Source organism: Bos indicus x Bos taurus, chromosome 19 (assembly GCF_003369695.1).
Source record: "Bos indicus x Bos taurus breed Angus x Brahman F1 hybrid chromosome 19, Bos_hybrid_MaternalHap_v2.0, whole genome shotgun sequence".
Taxonomy (NCBI): domain Eukaryota; kingdom Metazoa; phylum Chordata; class Mammalia; order Artiodactyla; family Bovidae; genus Bos; species Bos indicus x Bos taurus.
This window is the reverse complement of record NC_040094.1, coordinates 20324146-20343418: the sequence shown is the minus strand read 5'-3', so window position 1 is coordinate 20343418 and position 19273 is coordinate 20324146. Positions and strand designations below refer to the sequence as shown.

The 19273-nt window shown below is 48.5% G+C and overlaps 1 protein-coding gene and 1 long non-coding RNA gene across 2 annotated transcripts; both read right to left on the bottom strand.

The window, feature by feature from the left end:
- Positions 1–1655: 1655 nt before the first annotated feature.
- On the bottom strand, positions 1656–7039 carry LOC113878097. The gene is made up of 4 exons (XR_003506910.1): positions 6947–7039; positions 5122–5265; positions 4307–4564; positions 1656–2390 (listed from the first exon to the last, which is right to left on the bottom strand). It is a non-coding gene; the product is annotated as an uncharacterized LOC113878097 (long non-coding RNA).
- Positions 7040–15305: 8266 nt separating this feature from the next.
- Positions 15306–18715, bottom strand: LOC113878096 (galectin-9-like). The gene is made up of 2 exons (XM_027518949.1): positions 18541–18715; positions 15306–15893 (listed from the first exon to the last, which is right to left on the bottom strand). The coding sequence occupies exons 1-2, from the start codon at positions 18612–18614 to the stop codon at positions 15422–15424; spliced, it is 546 nt and encodes a 181-aa protein (XP_027374750.1). The 5' UTR covers positions 18615–18715; the 3' UTR covers positions 15306–15421.
- Between the last annotated feature and the right edge of the window lie 558 nt (positions 18716–19273).

Sequence of the window (19273 nt, the reverse complement as noted above, 5' to 3'; positions counted from 1 at the left end):
GAGTGAACTCCGGGGGTTGGTGATGGACAGGGAGGCCTGGCGTGCTGTGATTCATGGGGTCACAAAGAGTTGGACACGACTGCGCGACTGAACTGAACTGAACTGAACTGAGAAGGCTATGAGCTTCCTTGGTGGCTCAGATGGTAAAGAATTTGCCTTCAATCCTTGGATTGGGAAGATCCCCTATGGAAGGAAATGGAAACTCACTCCAGTATTCTTGCCTAGAGAATCCATGGTCAGAGGAGCCTGGCAGGCTACGGTCCATGGGGTCACATAGAGTCAAACATGACTGAGCAACTAACTCTTCACTTTGCTTAGGAGGCTGAAGGTTTACTACAGTCATGGAGATGGGGGTATGGATGTCCCAGGAAGCCCCTATATAGTCCTGCTCTGTTACAAATGTCGCAGGGATTAAGCAAAAACACTATCATATTACCATGAGTCCATGCTCACTCTGCTCACCACATGACAGCCCAATAAATCTGAGAAACGAGGCACTGAGGCAAGGAATATTACTATTCAGAAAGCCAGCTGACCAAGAAGATGGCAGACTAATGTCTCAAAATGACCATCTTGTTGGGTCTGGATGCCAGGTTCTTTTATAGAACCAAAGAGAGAAGCAGGGAGGAACCAAAGTCTAAAAGGCAGAATAGAGCGGGAGAGGCAATGAGGAAGTAAAGTAAAAGGGGCCATAAGTCTTGCAAAATTTCTCTGAGAAGGGCCAACCTTTGGAAGGAGTGTGTTAATCTCTTCTTTTCTTTGTAGCAATTCACAGATGGGCAGGGTCAGATTATCTCTCTATAAGCTGAACAAAGTCACTTTAGTTTAACAATCAGGCAGAGGGGCAGTGTCCTTTGAGGCAGACCATTATGTATGCTTATAAAAACAACAGCAATGAAAAGCAGGTCAAAGAAACAGTTCCAACATGGAGTCAGAATTGGTTCTTCTCTGCAACAATTCTCCACTGTCAAAGTTCATTCCACAATCTTGTGGAAAAAGGGAGTAATGAGCGTTCTGCTTTATCAGATGGATCTTTCTGGGAGTGTCTGCCATTAATGCCTCTGTTCCAAATGTTGATATTTGTCTTCTTTTTGTTCCTCTTTGGAAAGTGCCTACTTGACACCTGTAGACTTAGAAATACTGAACTTCAAACCCAAGAGGCAGCATTTCAAGTTAAGGAGTTTGGCACTTTTCTATATGTGGGAAGATTTAAGAGTCAGAGCTCATTAAAATTTTGTCCTTGGTATGTGCCTCAGCTCTTTGTGGGCCTGTAATCCTGTATTCTCAGAATTTCCTCAAGGTTCACCATAGGGAGTGGCTGCAATCTGATGCCTGCTAGATGGCAGGTTTTCCCCTTTCTTGGGGCTCACTGTCTCACGTTGAAGGGCTGCAATCGCTGATTCCGCTTCTCAGGTCTTCTTCTCTTGGTCAGGAAGTTGACCAATATTTGGGACACATTTCACGATCACCTTTGTCCCATGGCACTGGGAGGCTCATCCCAGATCTGGCAAAAATTTTTCATAGGCACTCAGGTGCTAAATTTTTGAACAGGCCTCATCAATAATTAAAGACTCTCTGGATTCTGCCTAATTTAATCCAAGAGTCATTTTTCCTTGTTGCTTCTCCCCATATCTAGAATCACACTATTGCAATTATTTTATGTTATAAATGAGATTTTATCAAAATGTTTAGCCATAGAAGTTCTGTGGGAAGCCCGATTACACACTGGTTACTGTAATCTTATAAATTCGACAGGATATAAGCAATGCTGCTAGTAACATTGATAACGACATAGCGCATCAGGGAAAGAAAAAGCACGATTTGAAAACAAAGAATAAATTTAAGCAACAATTATTATAACTAACTATAATCCAGTTGCAATAATCAAGCAACCAAAGGAGCCACACAGATTTTATGAGCTATCTGCAGTTTCATTGTACCAGCCATTCACACTTCATGCATGGCTTAACGTTTGAGACAAGCATATATATTAGTGACAGGATCAACCAGGTAGAGAGAATAAAACAAATCTATCCATAACTATCTAGATTAGATTAGCCTCCACTTACTAATAACTCATCCGTGTGCAATAAAGCCAACCTACTGACAGCAGTGGGCAGTGAAGGAAAGTACAGGATTTATTGCAGGCACCAAGCAAGGAGTCCAGACAGCTAGTGCTTAAAAAACCCAAATGAAACCCTGATGGCTTTCAGGGAAAGGTTTTTAAAGACAGTGAAGGAGAGGGTTGCAGTGTGTGTGATCAGCTCATGGATATCTTCTGATTGGTTGGTGGTGAGGTAACTGGGAGTCAACATCATCAAGGTTCCAGGTTCTATGTCCTTGTGGGGAGCATACAGTTAACTCCTTCCACCTAGAGGGGATTTCTGTACCTGCAAACAGCACAAAGGATTTGGCTCAGAATATTTTCTATAGTCCTTGAGGAAGAACTAAAGGTCCTTGAGTATTGAATGGATAAACTAGTATTATTTTGTCTTGCTTGACTGTTTTCCTTTGTTTCTGCATTTTCTCACTTTGCTGATTAAATTTTTTTCCTTGGAACTGGGGAAAGCCTAGGAGGCTAAAGGTTTATTACAAACACGGGGTGTAAGGATGTCTTAGGAAGCCCCCAAGGGTCCTGCTCAGTTACAAACATCACAGGGATTTAGGTTAAAAGTCATGACCTCTAGATACCACACATGGTGTCAACAAAGCTACAGTGACTATAGATTGGTAGCTGACAGTGATGATAAGACCGCAAATTCTTTTTTTTTTAAATTAATGTATTTATTTTAATTGGAGGCTAATTACTTTACCATATTGTAGTGGGTTTTGCAATACATTGACATGAATCAGCCATGGGTGTACATGTGTTCCCCATCCTGAACACCCCCTCCCACCTCCCTCCCCATCCCATCCCTCAGGGTCATCCCAGTACACTGGCCCTGAGCACCCTGTCTCATGCATTGAACCTGGACTGGTGATCTATTTCACATATGGTAATATACATTTCAATGCTATCATCTCAAATCATCCCACCCTCGCCTTCTCAAACAGAGTCCAAAAGTCTGTTCTTTACATCTGTGTCTCTTTTGCTGTCTCACATATAGGGTCATCGTTACCATCTTTCTAAATTCCATAATAATATACTGTATTGGTGTTTTTCTTTCTGGCTTACTTCGCTCTGTATGATAGGCTCCAGTTTCATCTACCTCATTCTTTTTAATATCTGTATAATATTCCATTATGTATATGTACCACAGCTTTCCTATCCATTCGTCTGCGGATGGACATCTAGGTTGCTTCCACGTTCTAGCTATTGTAGACAGTGCTGTGATGAACTTTGGGGTACAGGTGTCTCTTTCAATTCTGAAGACCTCAAATTCTGATTGATCTCTTGGTTAAGCTGAAAGTTTGCTCAATAAGTGGGGAATAGTTAAAGAGAAAACCACAGGCTCAAAATGGCATCACTTTCACTGAAGCCCATGATACCAAACCTAGGTGTGACACCTGACCTAGCTGGTAGCTTCCACCTTCCCCGGGAATGAAGACTTAGTCAGCCAGTCTGGAAATTTCTGGTGAGCACCCTGGAGGTAATCTGTCTCCTAGGGCCTTTCCATCCTCAGGAGGAAGAGCAATCTGCCTGATCTCTTTTCCTAAACAGTGCTGAAATGCAAATCACTGAAAACTGACCATACTAAGAGTAAATACATTTCAACCGTGTTAAATTCACTCCCATCACCACTGTCCAGCTCCAGAAAATTTTCATCTTGCAAAATTACAATTGACCTTTTAGATGTTGGTGAAACATTCAAAAATTGTAAAACACAGAGATGATCAAATAGACCTGAGTGTCCCCAGCAGGCTACTTTGTGCTCTTTGATCTGTCGCTTCACTGAACTCACACAGTGAGCTGTGGGGCCTCAGACTGCTCATTCCACAGGTGAGAAAACCAAGGCTTCGAAAGGTGAAGTCACGTGTCTAAGATTCCTCCAGCCGATGAGAATGGCAGAGCTGGGGATCTGAGCAGGATTCAGTTTGATTCCCAAGCCCAGTTTTTTTTAAGTATCCCACGGCCTCCTAAGCAGGGTGGGGACAGAGAGTGACAGAGACAAGCGCCTTACTAGTCCAGCAGACTGAGCAGATATCCCAAAGAGAGACGGGACACAAGAAGGGCAGGACAAGGGAGCCAGAGGTGTCCCCAGAGCCCCTGGGTAGAAGACTGGCTGGCAACTTTGGATCTACGCAGCAGGGCCCAGACACAGAGGACAGGGCCCCACACCCAGCCCCGGGTAGGGGACAGCCTGACCTGGAAGCTGATGGAGGACAGCTGCGCAGATTCCGTGACTCAGATGGTGGTGACTTGACCAAAGGGCACACGGCATTCATATTGCGTGAAGCTCTTCCAGTTGACCATCACTTGCCGAGATGAGAGCACACGCCAGTAGTGGTCCTTGTTCAGGTGGGAGCACACCTGAGCCTCTGGGACCCCTGCCTCTAGAAGTTTTGACCTGTGTCTGTAGTTTTCACATCAATCCTCTATAGGTCTGGGCATCGGTCTTGAGATCTGTATCAGTTACAAGAACATGCTTGGGACCCGAAATGCATCCAAACACAACCTCTACACAGGTAGCAGGATGAGGGGGACATCCACGTTCACACAGAGAAGCAGGGACACGGATGTACTCACTCCCCCTCCCATCTCCCCAAGCCCAGAGATACTGCTCTACTTCCAAAAGCAATATGCAATGCCCTGCAAAACAAAGCCATTAATAACATCTGGATAAAGGCAGCAACAATGTAACAGAAACTCAGATGTTCCCAGGGACCTAGAGCAGAAGAAAAGCCAGAGCAGAAGATTGAAATTAACTCGGATTTAAGGACCCAGCAGGCCAAAAAAGCACCATGGTGACTTATCTAGTGCTTATTTCCAAAGTAAAAGAAGCAAGAGGTGCACCTGGAGTTGTAGGCGAAGGTGTGGAAGGAGACTGCAGGCTTAGCCTTACAAGGAAATGGTCCTCTTCTCTGTACAAAGGTGTTGCTCACGTGACTGTTAAAAGACTGTCCACAGCACCGGATGGGGCTGGGGGACAGCCAGCTGAAGGGAAGTGAGTTCCTGCTCACCTTGAACTGTGAGCTCTGTATCTGGAAGCAGAGCTCAAATTGGCTCCCACTCTGGGAAGGCGTCTGCATCTTCCACTCCTCAGGTTCCAGCTTCTTCTCTGCTTCCTGTTGCAGACCACATACCCTGTGTTTTCAAGCCGAGGGCTGAAGTGGAAGGCAATGTCACTGTCACTGCACCTGGTCTGAAAGTTCCCAGCAAACCTTTGTGGAGGAAGTCAGACAAGGCTCCATGTCCTGGCTTACTGCCAAGGGCGGAACAGGAGGTGCTCGCACTTTGACTGACACCCATCCGGGAATCTGCATACCACCTGTGTGGCTGGCTGGTACCCGTCTCTAGTTTGTTGCCATCACTTTTGTTCACCTAATTTGCACTTAGTGTGCTTTTGTGCAATTACCACATTTTGCCCTTAGAGTATCATTTTCTAAAAATAAGGAGAAAATGGGTAAAGAAATTTGTGTCCAAGATGGAAGCGGAGAAATGTGCCTAGAAGTGAGAGGCTTTGGGGTCAAGTAGTGGCTCCTTAGAGGCCAGCCTGTGTCTGCTCAGTTGGGAAATAAGAGGACAATTGGAAAGGACAGGTGACATTGATGGCACATGAACAGATCTGGTGTCTAAAAGAGAGACAGAATAAACAGTAGCTCTCCAAGTGTAGGGACCTCAGTGTGCATGTCTTTCCCTCAGTGGAGGTTGGTGTGTGTCTAGGAAGCCCTCTTCTTCCCCACGCCCAGGAAGCCCTCAGTCAGCCCACTTGCCCAGCCTCTTGGGACGCTGAGGCAGGGAGAGGCTCCTACCGCAGCGTCGGGCCCAGCACACAGTGAGCACAGAAACCGCCTGCCCTGGGGCCGTCCCCTCTTTGCCTGTCTCCTCCCACAGGGCAATGTGGGCACCTCCTTTCTCCAGGTCCGAGGAATTAAGGCACCTCCCTTCTTGGCCACTTTCCATCCAGGGGCCTTGAACAAGTGACCTCCACCTCTATGAGGCTCAATTTTACATGTATGACATGGAGTGATAAGGGTTTAAACCAGCTGGCCCCAACCTGTGTGGCAAAGGGACCGGTTTTGTGGAAGATTATTTTCCCAAGGACAAGGGGATGCGAGTGATGGGGAGTGGCTGTAAATACAGACGAATCTTCACTAACTTGCCTGCCATTCACTGCCTGCCGTGGGGCCCAGTTCCTAAGAAGCCCTGGACCAGCACCAGCATGTGACCTGGAGGTGGGGGACCCCTGGTTTAAGCAAGGCATCCTGTGATGGGGCCTCCACACAGGAAGCCAAGAGGCACAGAAGGAAGCCCTCTGCACCCCCCAGTGCAGGGGCACCAAGCTCCCCCCAACTCCTGAGATGGCCCCTTCTCATACTCCCTTGACCTGCCCTGCCTTGCTCTTTTGCCCCTCAGAGAGCAGACACCTCCTCAGGAGGCCTTCCCTGCTGCGCCCAGTCTCCTAACAACTCTAAACACTTTCAGAGCTCGTGCAGTGGGCCAGACACCATTCAAGATCTCTCAATCTTCATTAAAGCTCGCTTAGTCTTTCCCCCAGATCTGGGCAGTGACTCCGGGATTAACCCCATTATATAGATGCAGAAACTGAGGCCCAGAGGTAAAGCACCTTGCTTGAGGTCATCCAACTAGTAAATGGTTCAGCACAGAGAGGCCATCTTTAAAGTATGTCCCTTGCTGCCATGCTGGCTTGTTACCCAGCCCAGAAGCCCTGCTCCCTTCATGCAAAACAACCATCATTTTTCTAGTTATTACTTAGAACAGTAGAGGCACCCACAGTGAGCTCAGTAAACATTTGTCAGATGCAGGAATCCTGGGGATGCTTACCCACCGCATTCCTAAGCAGCACCCAAGAGATGGTCGTGGAGAAGAAGTTGTGTCTGCCCTTTCGTGTTCTTTTTATGTTGCTGCTCCCCTCCTCTGTCACCTGCAGAAGTTGTTTTCTTAGAACCCCAGAGCTGCTTCCTGTCCACTGAGACACACCCCACCCCCCAGCCCTGGAACTCACTGGGTTTCTGTAAGGAGACTTACGAAGGCCATCTCTCTACCACGTCTGTGGCCACTGTCGCTTTACACACTGGCCAGGAAGACCACTGCGCCTGGAGAACTTAAAAATGTGTAGAAACCAAAGCAACTGGACTGTTACTCAATGGGGGAGGATCCGGGAGATGATGTAGGTTTAGAAAAAGGGAGAAAGGTAGGGAGGAGAGGAGAGGGTGGAAGTGGGTGCTCCTCACCTAGGGCCCTTTCCCCTCTGCTTGCCTCCTGTGCTCTGCACTGAGATCCAATAGTACATAGAGGTTCACGTCGGCTCAGAGATCCTGACCACACTCATACTGCAGCAAGCTTCTAGACGTCACTGTTCCTGAGAACGTGGCTGTCTCTCGCGGGTCCAAACAGAAACAGAGCTGCTTGTTGGGGCCCGGGCAGCCGGGTGCTACTGGTGCGTGGGGTGGAGGTTGTGCTGGGAAGGCCTGGTTATACCCATTTTCCAGATAGGGAAACTGAGGCTCAGAGTGTTTAAAGGTCATTCCAAAAGTCACACAGCTCATTAGTGATAGCCTGAGCCATATGAGGCTTCTTGGGGCCTCAAAAAGGGGTATGTTCCCTCTAAAATTCTATTCCTCACATAAAAACCTAGTCATGGAGGGATTTCCCTGCTGGTTTAGTAGTGAGGACTCTGTGCTTCCACTGCAGGGGGGATGGGTTTAATACTTGGTCAGGGAACTAAGAACATGCATATAGCATGGTCCAGTCAAAAAAAAAAAAAAGAGAGAAACAAAACAATATATGATCAGATGGAAAGAAATGTTTTATGAATATCAATAGAAAACCTTATCATGAAGGTTACCTTATCATTGTGTTTAATGATGCCCCAGGAGCTTCTGATCCCTCCTCTCTAAGAATTTCTCTCTCCCTTCTTTTCTCTTTTCTCCCTTCCTTCTGGGCTGTAGCTGGGGAGCAGAGAAGATTTAGACATACTAGAACTTTCTGACGGAGAAGGCAATGGCACCCCACTCCAGTACTCTTGTCTGGAAAATCCCAAGGACAGAGGAGCCTTGTAGGCTGCAGTCCATGCGGTCGCTAAGAGTCGGACACGACTGAGCAACTTCACTTTGACTTTTCACTTCCATGCCTTGGAGGAGGAAATGGCAGCCCACTCCAGTATTCTTGCCTGGAGAATCCAGGGACGGCGGAACCTGGAGGGCTGCTGTCTGTGGGGTTGCACAGAGTCGGACACGACTGAAGCGACTTAGCAGCAACAGCAGCAGAACTTTCTGAATGACATGGAGGTGGGTCACTATGTTAAATAAATGTCTTTAATTGGCTCCAGCACCTTGTTAAAGGAAAGGATTGACTAAAACAGAGACTAGGATCAGCTGGGTAGCAAAGTGGGGTAGGGAGGAAATGCATAGCAACAACAGACTTACCTGAAGTCAAGCGGTACCCCGCCGTGTGCTCTACACAGGGCCCTGGGGTCCAGCCTGGATGAGCAGCTGAGGGTCCTACAGGCACCAAGTGGAGAGCAGGTGAGCAGGTGCCCCGGGACCACACACAGGTCTGCACCTCTCTCCCTTCTGGCACTTGCCTGGGTCCTCAGAATTTGCAAAGACTGACTTCTCTGAGACGTTCTCATTGACGGAGCCCACTTGCCTCCTCCATCCACCCTCCATCCCACTAGATTCCTGAATCAACTAGAATATGACTGGATTTAAGGGGCAGATGACACACTTGGAACAGAAAGGAGGAAAAGAAGGAGAGATTCTTTGAAGATATCCTCTTCAACACCGGGGATACAGGAAATTTTTCCTCATTGACTGAAATAGGAAGCAACTGGAACTCATTCACCGCAGGTTGGAGTGTAAAATACAACAGCGTTGGAAACTTGGTGGATTATAATAAAGTTAATCCTCTACCTCTCCTATGTCCTGGCTCTTCTGCTCCTAGATATTCACCAAAGAGAGATAAGAACAGATGTACATGTGCTTAACAGCTTCACTCATCACAGCCCCTCACTGGAAACACCACTGTTTAAAACAGGAGAAGGGGAACAGTGAATGCTCTTTGCAAACCCCTGGGCTATAGCCCACCAGGCTCCTCTGTCTGTGGATTTATCCAGGCAAGAATATTGGTACAGGTTGCCATTCTCTCCTCCAGGGGATCTTCCCAACTCAGAGATCCAACCCATGTCTCCTGGGTCTCCGGCATTGGCAGGCAGATGCTTTACTACTGAGCCCCCTGGGAATTGCCTGCTATGGACTAGCCCTCAGCAAGAAAATGGGACTGAAGATAAAGGCAAGGTCTTCAGTGAACCCCAGTGTTGAGCGCAAGAGCCAGGCACAAGTGAGCACACACTGGGAGCATTCTGATAACATAAAATCCAGAAGCGGGTCAGAAAAGCAATGACTTATGAGGGGCACCAAATGGGAGGGACCCGGAGGAGTCATCTGGGTGCTGGGAATGTCCTGGAACTTGACCTGGATGGTGGTCACACAGCTGTTTACAGCATAAAAACTCATCCAGCAGACTAGGGTCTGTGTGTTTACATGGACCGTACCTCAATGAAGTACTGTTAAAAAACACCGCAGGCCACGTACAGTGGCACCGTGCGTGAGAATCCACCTCACCGTGCAGAGAACGCGGGTTTGATCCTTGGTCCTGGGAGACTCCACACGCGGTGGAGAAACTAAGTCCATGTGCCACGATTATTGAGCCCAGGTTCTAGAGGCCACCTGCTGTAAATACTGGATCCCACACCCCTACAGCCTGGCTCAGCAACGAGAAACCATACATGGCACTGAAGAAGCTCCCCACTTGCTGCAACTAGAGAAAGCCACTGCAAAGTAACGAAGAATAAGCACAGCCAAAGGAAAATAAAATAAGTGAATTTTTAAAAATTTAGAAACCACCCCAAAACTCTCAGAGCCCAGGGAGAAATAGGGACAGCTAGAGTTCAAGCAGACATGCATTTTGACATCTCCAGGTGATTTGGAAGTGAGTCACAGAGAGTCCAGCCCAAAAAGGAGAGCCCAGGTTCTTCTGCTCCAGCCCTGTAGGGAGGGCCTACCGCCAAACCCAAAGGCCAGTGGGTTTTTGGGTGAATAAAGACCGTAAGGAGGTGTCTCCAAGACCCAGTGGCTGGCACAGCTGACCTCAGCAACCTGGGGTCACCATGTGTGCCGTCACTGAGACCCTTTTCCAGGACCTGGCTTGAGGTGAGAGGCAGCCCTCGAGCTCCCTTATTTAAAGTCCAGACACTTGTCTGAGGTTCTCTGTTCTCTGCACTGTAGACCATAGGATCTGTTCTAAATGTGTCGGCCACCTCACCCTCTCAAAAAGCAGAAACTGACGAGTGTGGATGAGGACAGGGAGAGGGGAGGCCTTTTGTGCTGTCGGTGGGATGCCAAACGGCGAGGCTGTGCTGGGAAGCATAGTGTGTGTGCTTGACCCTGAGACTGGCATTACGCTTCTGATTGCTAAAGCGTCCATTTCAAAGATACTCATCTTTCGTAAACATGGTGCCAGCTGTGTGACAGCTTCTAGATAAGCTGCCACGCTTGCCCCACCCATCAAGTTCTCCTTTCTAGGAAACACTGGGCAACCTAGATAACTGTTTGAGTGACCCCACATGTCTCTTCCTGTCCCCTGCGTAACCACCCTACCTTTCGACCCCAATAAAAGCGGAACCCCAGCCTGTGCTCTCACCCCCTCCTTCCCACTGGTCATTGTGCTATTGGCCCTCAGGACTTGAGAGTAATAATCCTTTTTTTCAAAGCTACCTGATGGTTGTTGCTGAGCTGTGTCTTGAAGTCATGATAAGAACCACAGGGGCCCATCTGGCCACAATACTAGCTCCAGCTGGGCTGATGTCTTTGGGGCTCCCATGAGTAGTAAAGACCCACGTGAGTGCCCCCAGTGTTCCTGAACAGAAAGCATCACTATGCATAGTCTGAGACCGACCCTACAAAACAGTACGGATGTTCCTTTAACAACTAAACACAGAATTACCATCTGGTCCAGCAATTCCACGCCTGGGTCAGATGGTAAAGAATCTGCCTGTAATGCAAGGCACCTGGGTTTGATCCCTGGGTCAGGAAGATCCCCTGCAGAAGATTATGGCAACCCACTCCAGTACTCTTGCCAGGAGAATCCCATGGACAGAAGAGCCTGGCAGGCTACAGGCTATATGGTCACAAAAAGTCAGACACAACGGAAGCAACTTCCCACTGCCAGCAATTCCATGTCTGGCTATATACCCTAAAGAGCGGAAAGCAGAGGCTTGGAGAGATATGTGTACACCCATGTACCTGGTATTATTTACAACAGCCAAAAGATAGAAGCAACACGGGTGTCCATTGATGGATGACTAGATAAAAAAATGAGGTCTATACATACAATGCAATATTGTTCAGCCCTAAAAAGGAAGTGAACTCTGCCACAAGTTACAACATGAATGTTGGGGAATGAAGAAATTTTCCTCTACCCTTCTAGGTTCTTCTGGCTGGTCTAAGATTGAATTGACATGAGACACATTAAAAGGAAAAAAATCTAACAAAGGTATAGTTAACACTTGCATACATAGGAGAGACCCAGGAGAACTACCCACCAAAATGGTCAAAACCATCACTTTAAATACCACCTTCAAGAGGGAGGGTATGGGGAAGGAGGAGGGAGGAGGGATCAGGATGGGGAACACAGGTATACCTGTGGCGGATTCATTTCGATATTTGGCAAAACTAATACAATATTATAAAGTTTAAAAATTAAATAAAATTTAAAAAAATAAAAATAAAAGTAGAGCCAAAAAAATAAATAAATAAATACCACCTTCAGCTAAAATCACAAGAAGACGTTGAGGGCAATGGTTTGGGACTTCAAAGATGAGGAAGGCTATTCACAGAAAAGTCAGTGTTCAGTATGTAAGTGTTTGCTGGGTGCAGAGTGGACTCTGATCTCCACACCTCGCTTGAGTTCTTCTGTAAGTATCACTGCTCACGGCTCTATTTCTATAACAGGTCCTTCGTCTGCATTCTTTGCTGCAGTTGTTCAGTTCAGTCACTCAGTCGTATCCGACTCTTTGCGACCCCGTGTTGAGGAGGAGGTAAAAGAAAAACTTAGAGTCTTCAGTTTCTTAAGAAGAATCAGCCTAAATGAATACTCATGCCAAAGTGACACATTTAGGGGTGGCAAATTTTTCTCCCCTATACTCTCTAAGTTTCAGTCTTTCCTCATCTGTGAGATGTAACTAATCATGGGCCTCCTTTGATACGATTGTCGTGAGCACTAAAAGAGCTGAGGTTTGGAGGGCACTTAGTCTGGCTACAACTCACCAAACTCAGTTCCAGTTGTCTTCTACCGTCTGATTTGGAATCACTAAGAGCAAAAACTTCCCTTTAATCTTGAAAGGGACTGTACCAGATCATCCCAACTACACGGATGACAGTCAAGCTCTTGAATCTTGGATATATGTCTCAGGACTGAAGAAGACCCCACATGGCACCTGGTCCTGTCCAAGTGATGGAGACTTCAGAATCAAAGTGAGGGGGAAGAGCAGTAGATGACGTTCAGGTAGGCTGCTCTGGCCCGAGAGAATGGATCAAGTCTTCACACTTTAACTATACATGACACTCTTTCTCCTTCTTTTCCTTTCTTTTTCTCTGCCACTGACTAGGAAAGATAAAGCCCCAATCTATAACCCCCAATACATTGCTAAAGTAAGTAATCTTTCAACTGAACTTATCATCAGAATTTCAAATCCATCCATCCCTATCTAGATCAGATTTACCTCCACTCAATACGATTCATCCACACACAGTAAAATCAATCTACTGATACAGGGTTATGATGAAAGAAAGTGCAGCATTTACTGCAGTTCCCAAGCAAGGAGTCCAGGCAAGCTTAAAAAACCCAAACTCCATGATGACGTTCAGGGAAATGGTCTTAAACACAGGGTGAGCAAGAGGGTGCGGGGTGTGCGATCAGCTCATGGATGTCTTCTGATTGGTTGGTGGTGAGGTAATTGGGAGCCAATATCATCAAGTTTCTGGGTTCTATGACCATGTGAGCATCAGGAGCCAATATCATCAAGCTTCTGGGTTCTATGACCATGTGAGCACCATAGAGTGAACATCTTCCACACGATAGGGATTTCTATATCTGTAAAACAGCACAAAGAATTTGGTTCAGAATACTGTCTATAGCTCTTGAGGAGGAACTAAAGGTCCTTGATGGTGTTTAATGGTTAACCTATTATCACTTTGTTTTGCTTGACTGTTACGCTTTGCTTCTGCATTTTCTCACTTAAATTTTATCCTTGGAGCTTGGGGAAGGCCTAGGAGGCTAAAGGTTTATAACACTCATGGGTCATAGGGCTGTCCCAGGATGCCCCCATAGGGTCCTGCTGGGTTACAAATGTCAGAGGGATTAAGCAAAACAGTCATGGCCATGGAGACCACACCAAGGGTGAACAAAGCTGTGGGGACTATATATCGGTAGCTGAGAGTGATGCTAATGCCTTACATTCTGATTATATCTTTTGGTTAGGCTGAGAGTTTGCTACAAAGTGGGGCATAGTTAAAGAGAAAACCACAGGTTCAAAATGGCCTCACTTTTGTTGAAGCCCATGATACCAACCCTAAGTTTAACACCTGACCTAGCTGTAGCTTTGCCCTTCCCCAGGAATGTAGTCTTAATCAGCCAGTCTGGAATTTTCTAGTCAGCATCCTTGAGGTAATCAGTCTCCTGGGACCTCTCCATCTTCAAGAAAAAGAAGAAATCTACCTGACCTCTTTTGCTAAACAGTGGTGAAATGCACATTACGCAAAATATCTTAAGTGTACTAGCTCAGACTGTAAAGAATGTGGGAGACCTAGGTTTGATCCCTGGGTTGGGAAGATCTGCTGGAGGAGGGCCTGGCAACCCACTCCAGTGTTTTTGCCTGGAGAAGTGCCATGGACAGAGGAGCCTGGCGGGCTCCAGTCCATGGGGTCGCAAAGAGTTGGACATGACTGAGCAACCGCACACACACACAAGTGTACCTACAGTTCAGTGGTCCACTCCTGTGGTTGTGCAAAAGTCACCACCATCCAATTCCAGAACTTTTTCATTTTGCAAAATTGGTCCTGACCTTTTAGATGTTGCTAACACATTCAAAAATTATAATACACAGAGAGGGTCAAATAAACCCAGGAATGGCCATGTAAAGGATATACTGTGCCCTTCGATGTGTATGGTCTTATTGAACTCACAAAACGACCTGTGGGTTGGCCGATCATACTCATTCCACAGGTGAAGAGACTAAGGCTGGGAGAGGTGAAGTCGCTCGTCTAAGATTCCCCAGCCGATGAAAATGGCAGAGCCGGGGATCTGAGCTGGATTCAGTTTGATTCCAAGTTCTTTCTAGAAGCACAGGGCCTCCTCACCAGGGGGATGACAGAGAGTGAAAGAGACAAGAAATCTACTAGTCCAGGAGCCTGAGTGGGTGTCCCAGACAGAGACAGAGACACGAGGACAGACTGGGGAACCCAGAACCACCTGGAGATGAGACTGGCTGGCACCTTTGGGTTCACACAGCAGGACCCACACAGGGGACGGGGCCCCACACCCAGCCCCTGGGGACGAGTGCTGGGTGGAGTCTGACCTGGAAGCTGATGTAGGACAGATGCACACCGCCCTTGACGGAGATGGCGTTGAGTTGGTAGAAGGGCACACGGTGTACATAATACAGGAAGATGTTCTTGTTCACCATCACCTGTTGAGATGAGCACACGTGGCAGGAGGGGGTCCAGGACCAGGTGGGAGCACACCCGTGCCTCCAGGACCCCTGCTTCCAGACGTTCAGCCCTGTATCTGGTTTTTACATCAATCCCCTGTAGGTCAGGGCAACAGCCTTCAGAGCTGTGCCAGTCACAGGAACATGCTTGGGATCCTAAGTGCATCGAAGGGCAACCTCTACCTGACTCTAGTCCTTGGCTTCTTCATTCTTGTGGTGTAGGTTTGTCTTTCTAGTCTTAGCTCTCCTGTGGTGTTACTGAAATATACATGCAAATGTTCACGGGGAGCAGAGAAGAAGTGATGTCAGGTTGTATGATGAGGGAGTGGGGACATTCATGTTCACACAGAGAAAAAAGACACAGATGTACTCAGCTCCCCTCCCATCTCCCCAAGCCCAGAGACACCGCTCTGCTTGCAAAACCAATGTGCAATGCCAGGCAGAACTAAGTCTTTAATAACACCTGGATAAATGCAGCAACAAGGTAACAGAAAAACAAATATTCCCAGGGACCTGGAGTGGAAGAGGGGCTACAACAGAGAAATGGAAATAACTTGGACTGAAGGACCCAGGAGGCCGAAAGGCATCACGGTGACTTCTCCAGTGCTTACTTCCAGAGTAAAAGAAGCAACAGGTGTGCCTGTAGATGCAGGTGAAGGTGTGTAAGGAGACGGCGGCCTTACAAGGAAATAGTCCTCTTCTCTGTACAAAGTGATGCTCACATGGCTATTTAAAGGCTGCTCGCAGCACCTTATGGGGCTGGGGAACAGATAGCTGAAGAGAGGAGAGCTCCTACTCACCTTGAACGCGGAGCTCTCTACCTCGAAGCAGATCTCAAACAAACTCCCCTTCTGGAAGGGCATCTGCATCTTCCTCTCCTCTGGCCCCCACTTTCCTAGCTGCTTCGTGTTACAGACCACATACCCGCCTTCTTCAAACCGAGGATTGAAGTGGAAGGCAATTTCATGGTCAGTGTGGTCCATCTGAAAGTTCACTGAAAACCTAGGTCAAGGAAAATCAGACAGTATCCCGGCTTACTGCCAAGGGTGGGAACAGGAGGTGCTCGCTCTTTGACTGACATCTGTCTGGGAACCTGCATACAACCTGCGTGGCTGGTTGGTACCCATTCCTAGTCTCGTCCCATCCCTTTGGTTCACTGAATTTGCACTGTGTTTTGTGCAGTTACTGCATTTTGCCCTTACAGTGTGGTTTTCTAAAAGTAAGGAGGAAATGGGTAAAGAAATTTGTGTCCAAGATGGAAGTAGAGGAATGTGCCTAGAAGTGAGAGTCTTTGGGGCCAAGTGGTGGCTCCCTGGAGGTCAGCCTGTGTCTGCTCAGTTGGGAAAGAGGACAAATGGAAAGAACAGGTGCATTGATGGGACACCTACAGAGATGGTGTCTAAAGGGGAGACACAGAAAAAACCCTAGATCTCTGGGCATGGGGACCTCAGAGTGTGCGTCTGTCCCTCTTCAGAGGGTGTCGTGTGTCCACCTGACCCTTAGGTCACTTATGACCCCCCTGACCCCTCCTCACTTATGAGGTCAGCAGGCCTGGACCCTGACCCCAGATTGGCCCTGTTTGTCATTTGCAATGACCCAGGACCATGCTATCCTCGAACTGCCGCATGCAGCAAAGGGGTGACTGCCTTCCTTCAGGGATGACAACTGAAACGGCCCAAGGGCACCCCTAAATAAGTATCTCTTGTTCCCATCTCACCTCAGAGGAAGCCCCTCACCATCTCCATCTCTTTGGGATATAGCTGAAACTATAGGGTGAGGGGTGAAGACAAAAGGAGCTTCCAAGGGGCCTAGCTCACAAAAGGGGTGCGATAAATCCTTGTTCTGCTTTTTCCCAGATGGAGCTCATGCATGTCCCCTAACCAAGGTCCAGCCCGAATTATCCAATGAGCACCTCTGTCCCAACACCTTGCCTGAACTCGGCGCCAGTGTGGTTCCCAGTCTGCTTCCTGGGGTCACTCAGGCTGCCAGCTAACACACAACAGTCAGACAGCACGTCTGGCTCCCATGTCATCACCACAGAACTGGGCACTGCCCCACGCCCACGGGTGGCCCTCAGTGGGCATTCTACCTGCAGAGTGCTCTGTTTTGCTTGTTTATCTGGGGTTTCTTTTGGTTTCATGGCTCGAGTATCTTAGTTCTCTGATCAGGGATTAAATCCATGACCTCTGCAGTGAACGACTGGAGTCCTGACCACTGGACCACCAGGAAACCCCCAGGGCCCATCTGCTTTCTTGGATAAGGGTGTGAGTTCTGAATGCTAAATACCAGGATGCTAAATACCTAAATACCAGGATGCTCTGTGTTCCTCTTGCCCCTCAGCCATCAGGGGCAAGAGGAACTGGTGTGTTTCTGAACCCAGCAGCCCTCCCTCCAATGAAAACGAAGCTCCAAGTGACCCTGAAATGAGAAATTTTAAGTTCCAATTTCTCTTAAAGTGGAGAATAGTTTTTCTGACATGTCTCTGGGTGTCGTTTTCCCTTTGCAGACCCCCAGCTTCATTCCTGTGTTCCTTTGTAAATTCTGCCCCAGGGAAGGAGAGAACGGCAGCTCCCATCGGAAGGGGGACCTACTCGGAGGTAGATACAGGCTCTATTGGACAGAGTGGGAGTAGAAAGCCCTCCTGTGCTGGAAGGAAGGGTTAGCACAGGGAGGGGGAGAGAGGGGTGGAGTTCATAGTCAAGGTCCCGGGTTCCCCTGCGGGCAGGGTTTCAGAACTGGGTGCCTCATTTCCCTCACAGTCCCCTGCAGGCACTGAGGGCCTCAGAGTCCCACATCACTGTGGCCGGGTCACCTGGTAGGAGAGGCAGAGGCAGTGGCAGAGGAAGTCATCTAGAAGCCAGGTGTAGAAGTAGGGCTGTGGGGGGAGGGGCCTGGAGGGATCCAGAACGTCCCCAGGCCCCATGCAAAGTAATGAGAGGAACAGCGGGGGTAGAAGTCAGCTGGGATTGGACAGAGAGGCTTCTGAGAGAGGCCACGTGTGCAGAGGGGCCCCCGTGGGCACGGCAGACCTCAGGGTGCACAGGCCCCAGGCCTCCACGCCACCCAGAACTAAATATAGTTCAGCCAGGGCTGCATGAACTCCTGAGGACCTCCCACCTCTGGAATACGTGTAAGTTCTTCTCTGTTCTCAGAAAGTCCCCCTCGGGAGAAAGGGAATGGGAAACAGAGCTGAGTTATCTATATTTTGAATTGACTTTAGTGGGAAAAACCTTGAGACTGAAAGAGACCGAATACAATTTTGATGGCAAGTTTAAATATTTCCAGGTCACCTCAAATGAAGTTTCCAAAGTAGATGAGACTGGCTAGAGGAAATGAAGGGAGTTGACGTATCTGCAGCTCTGGGTCATTGTATACGAAGTCCAGTCCCAGAACTCCACCTCTGGGCTGGCCTGCTTCCCTCCCTAGACTGTGAGCCTCCATTTCCCCTGTCTCTGGGGAGTCTGGTTAATGGTGCCCGGATGCTACAGGTAGGTGGTAGGGGGCACTGAGCATTGTTGGCAGGGCCAGGCCCTTCCCATCCCCTGAACTGGGTGTGGGCAGCTTGGAGGATGCTGTGTGGACCATCCTGAGATGACAGCACCCTGGTTCACTCAGGGGTGAGGCCGAGAGCGACAACAATTCCCGGTACCTGCTTTCGCCTGTGGAAAGAACACGCCCCATGACGGTGATCTTGTGTCCATCCTGGAGACCCCCTTCGATCATCCCAGTGAAGGGAACAGGCTGTGGAGAGGAGACAGTGGTCAGTTGGCCTGCCTCCTTCTCTCCATAGCCTAGGGACCAAGTGCAGCCACGAACAGGACAGAAGGAGCCTCAGCTCCACGGACCTTCCAGCCCTGGAGCAAGGAAGTTACACAGATATTCTGCGACTGGGAGAAGGAGCCCCTCAGGCTCTGAGAGGATGTAACAAGGTCAGATTGGCAGCTGGCAAAGGAAGAAGTGGCGAGTACACAGCCCTGAGACGGGACGGAACCAGAGGAGGGAGGGGGGTGGCTGGACCCCAAGCCAAGCTGCTAGTAAAGACCCAAGTCCTAGCTGGGGACTCAGGGGTCCACCATGGACCAAAGAGACCCACCCACCCATCCTGGAGGATAAACCTTCTGCTCACCTGAGCAGGCCAAGAAGCCATCCTCCCCCTCCTGCCCACCCCACCCAGAGAACAATGGTGACCTTGACCTTTGTCCCCCATGCAGCCTCAGAAAGTGCCTCTTTCCCAGGTGCTCTCTGCAGCCAGAGGGCAGCCCCCTCTTCTACTTCTGCTCCTGGGCTCCCATCCTTCCTCCAGGCCCTGGGAAGCCTCCCAAGTCCTCACGTGGCATCACCACCCCTTCTGGGCCCCATCACTTTGTCATGTTCTCTTTCCT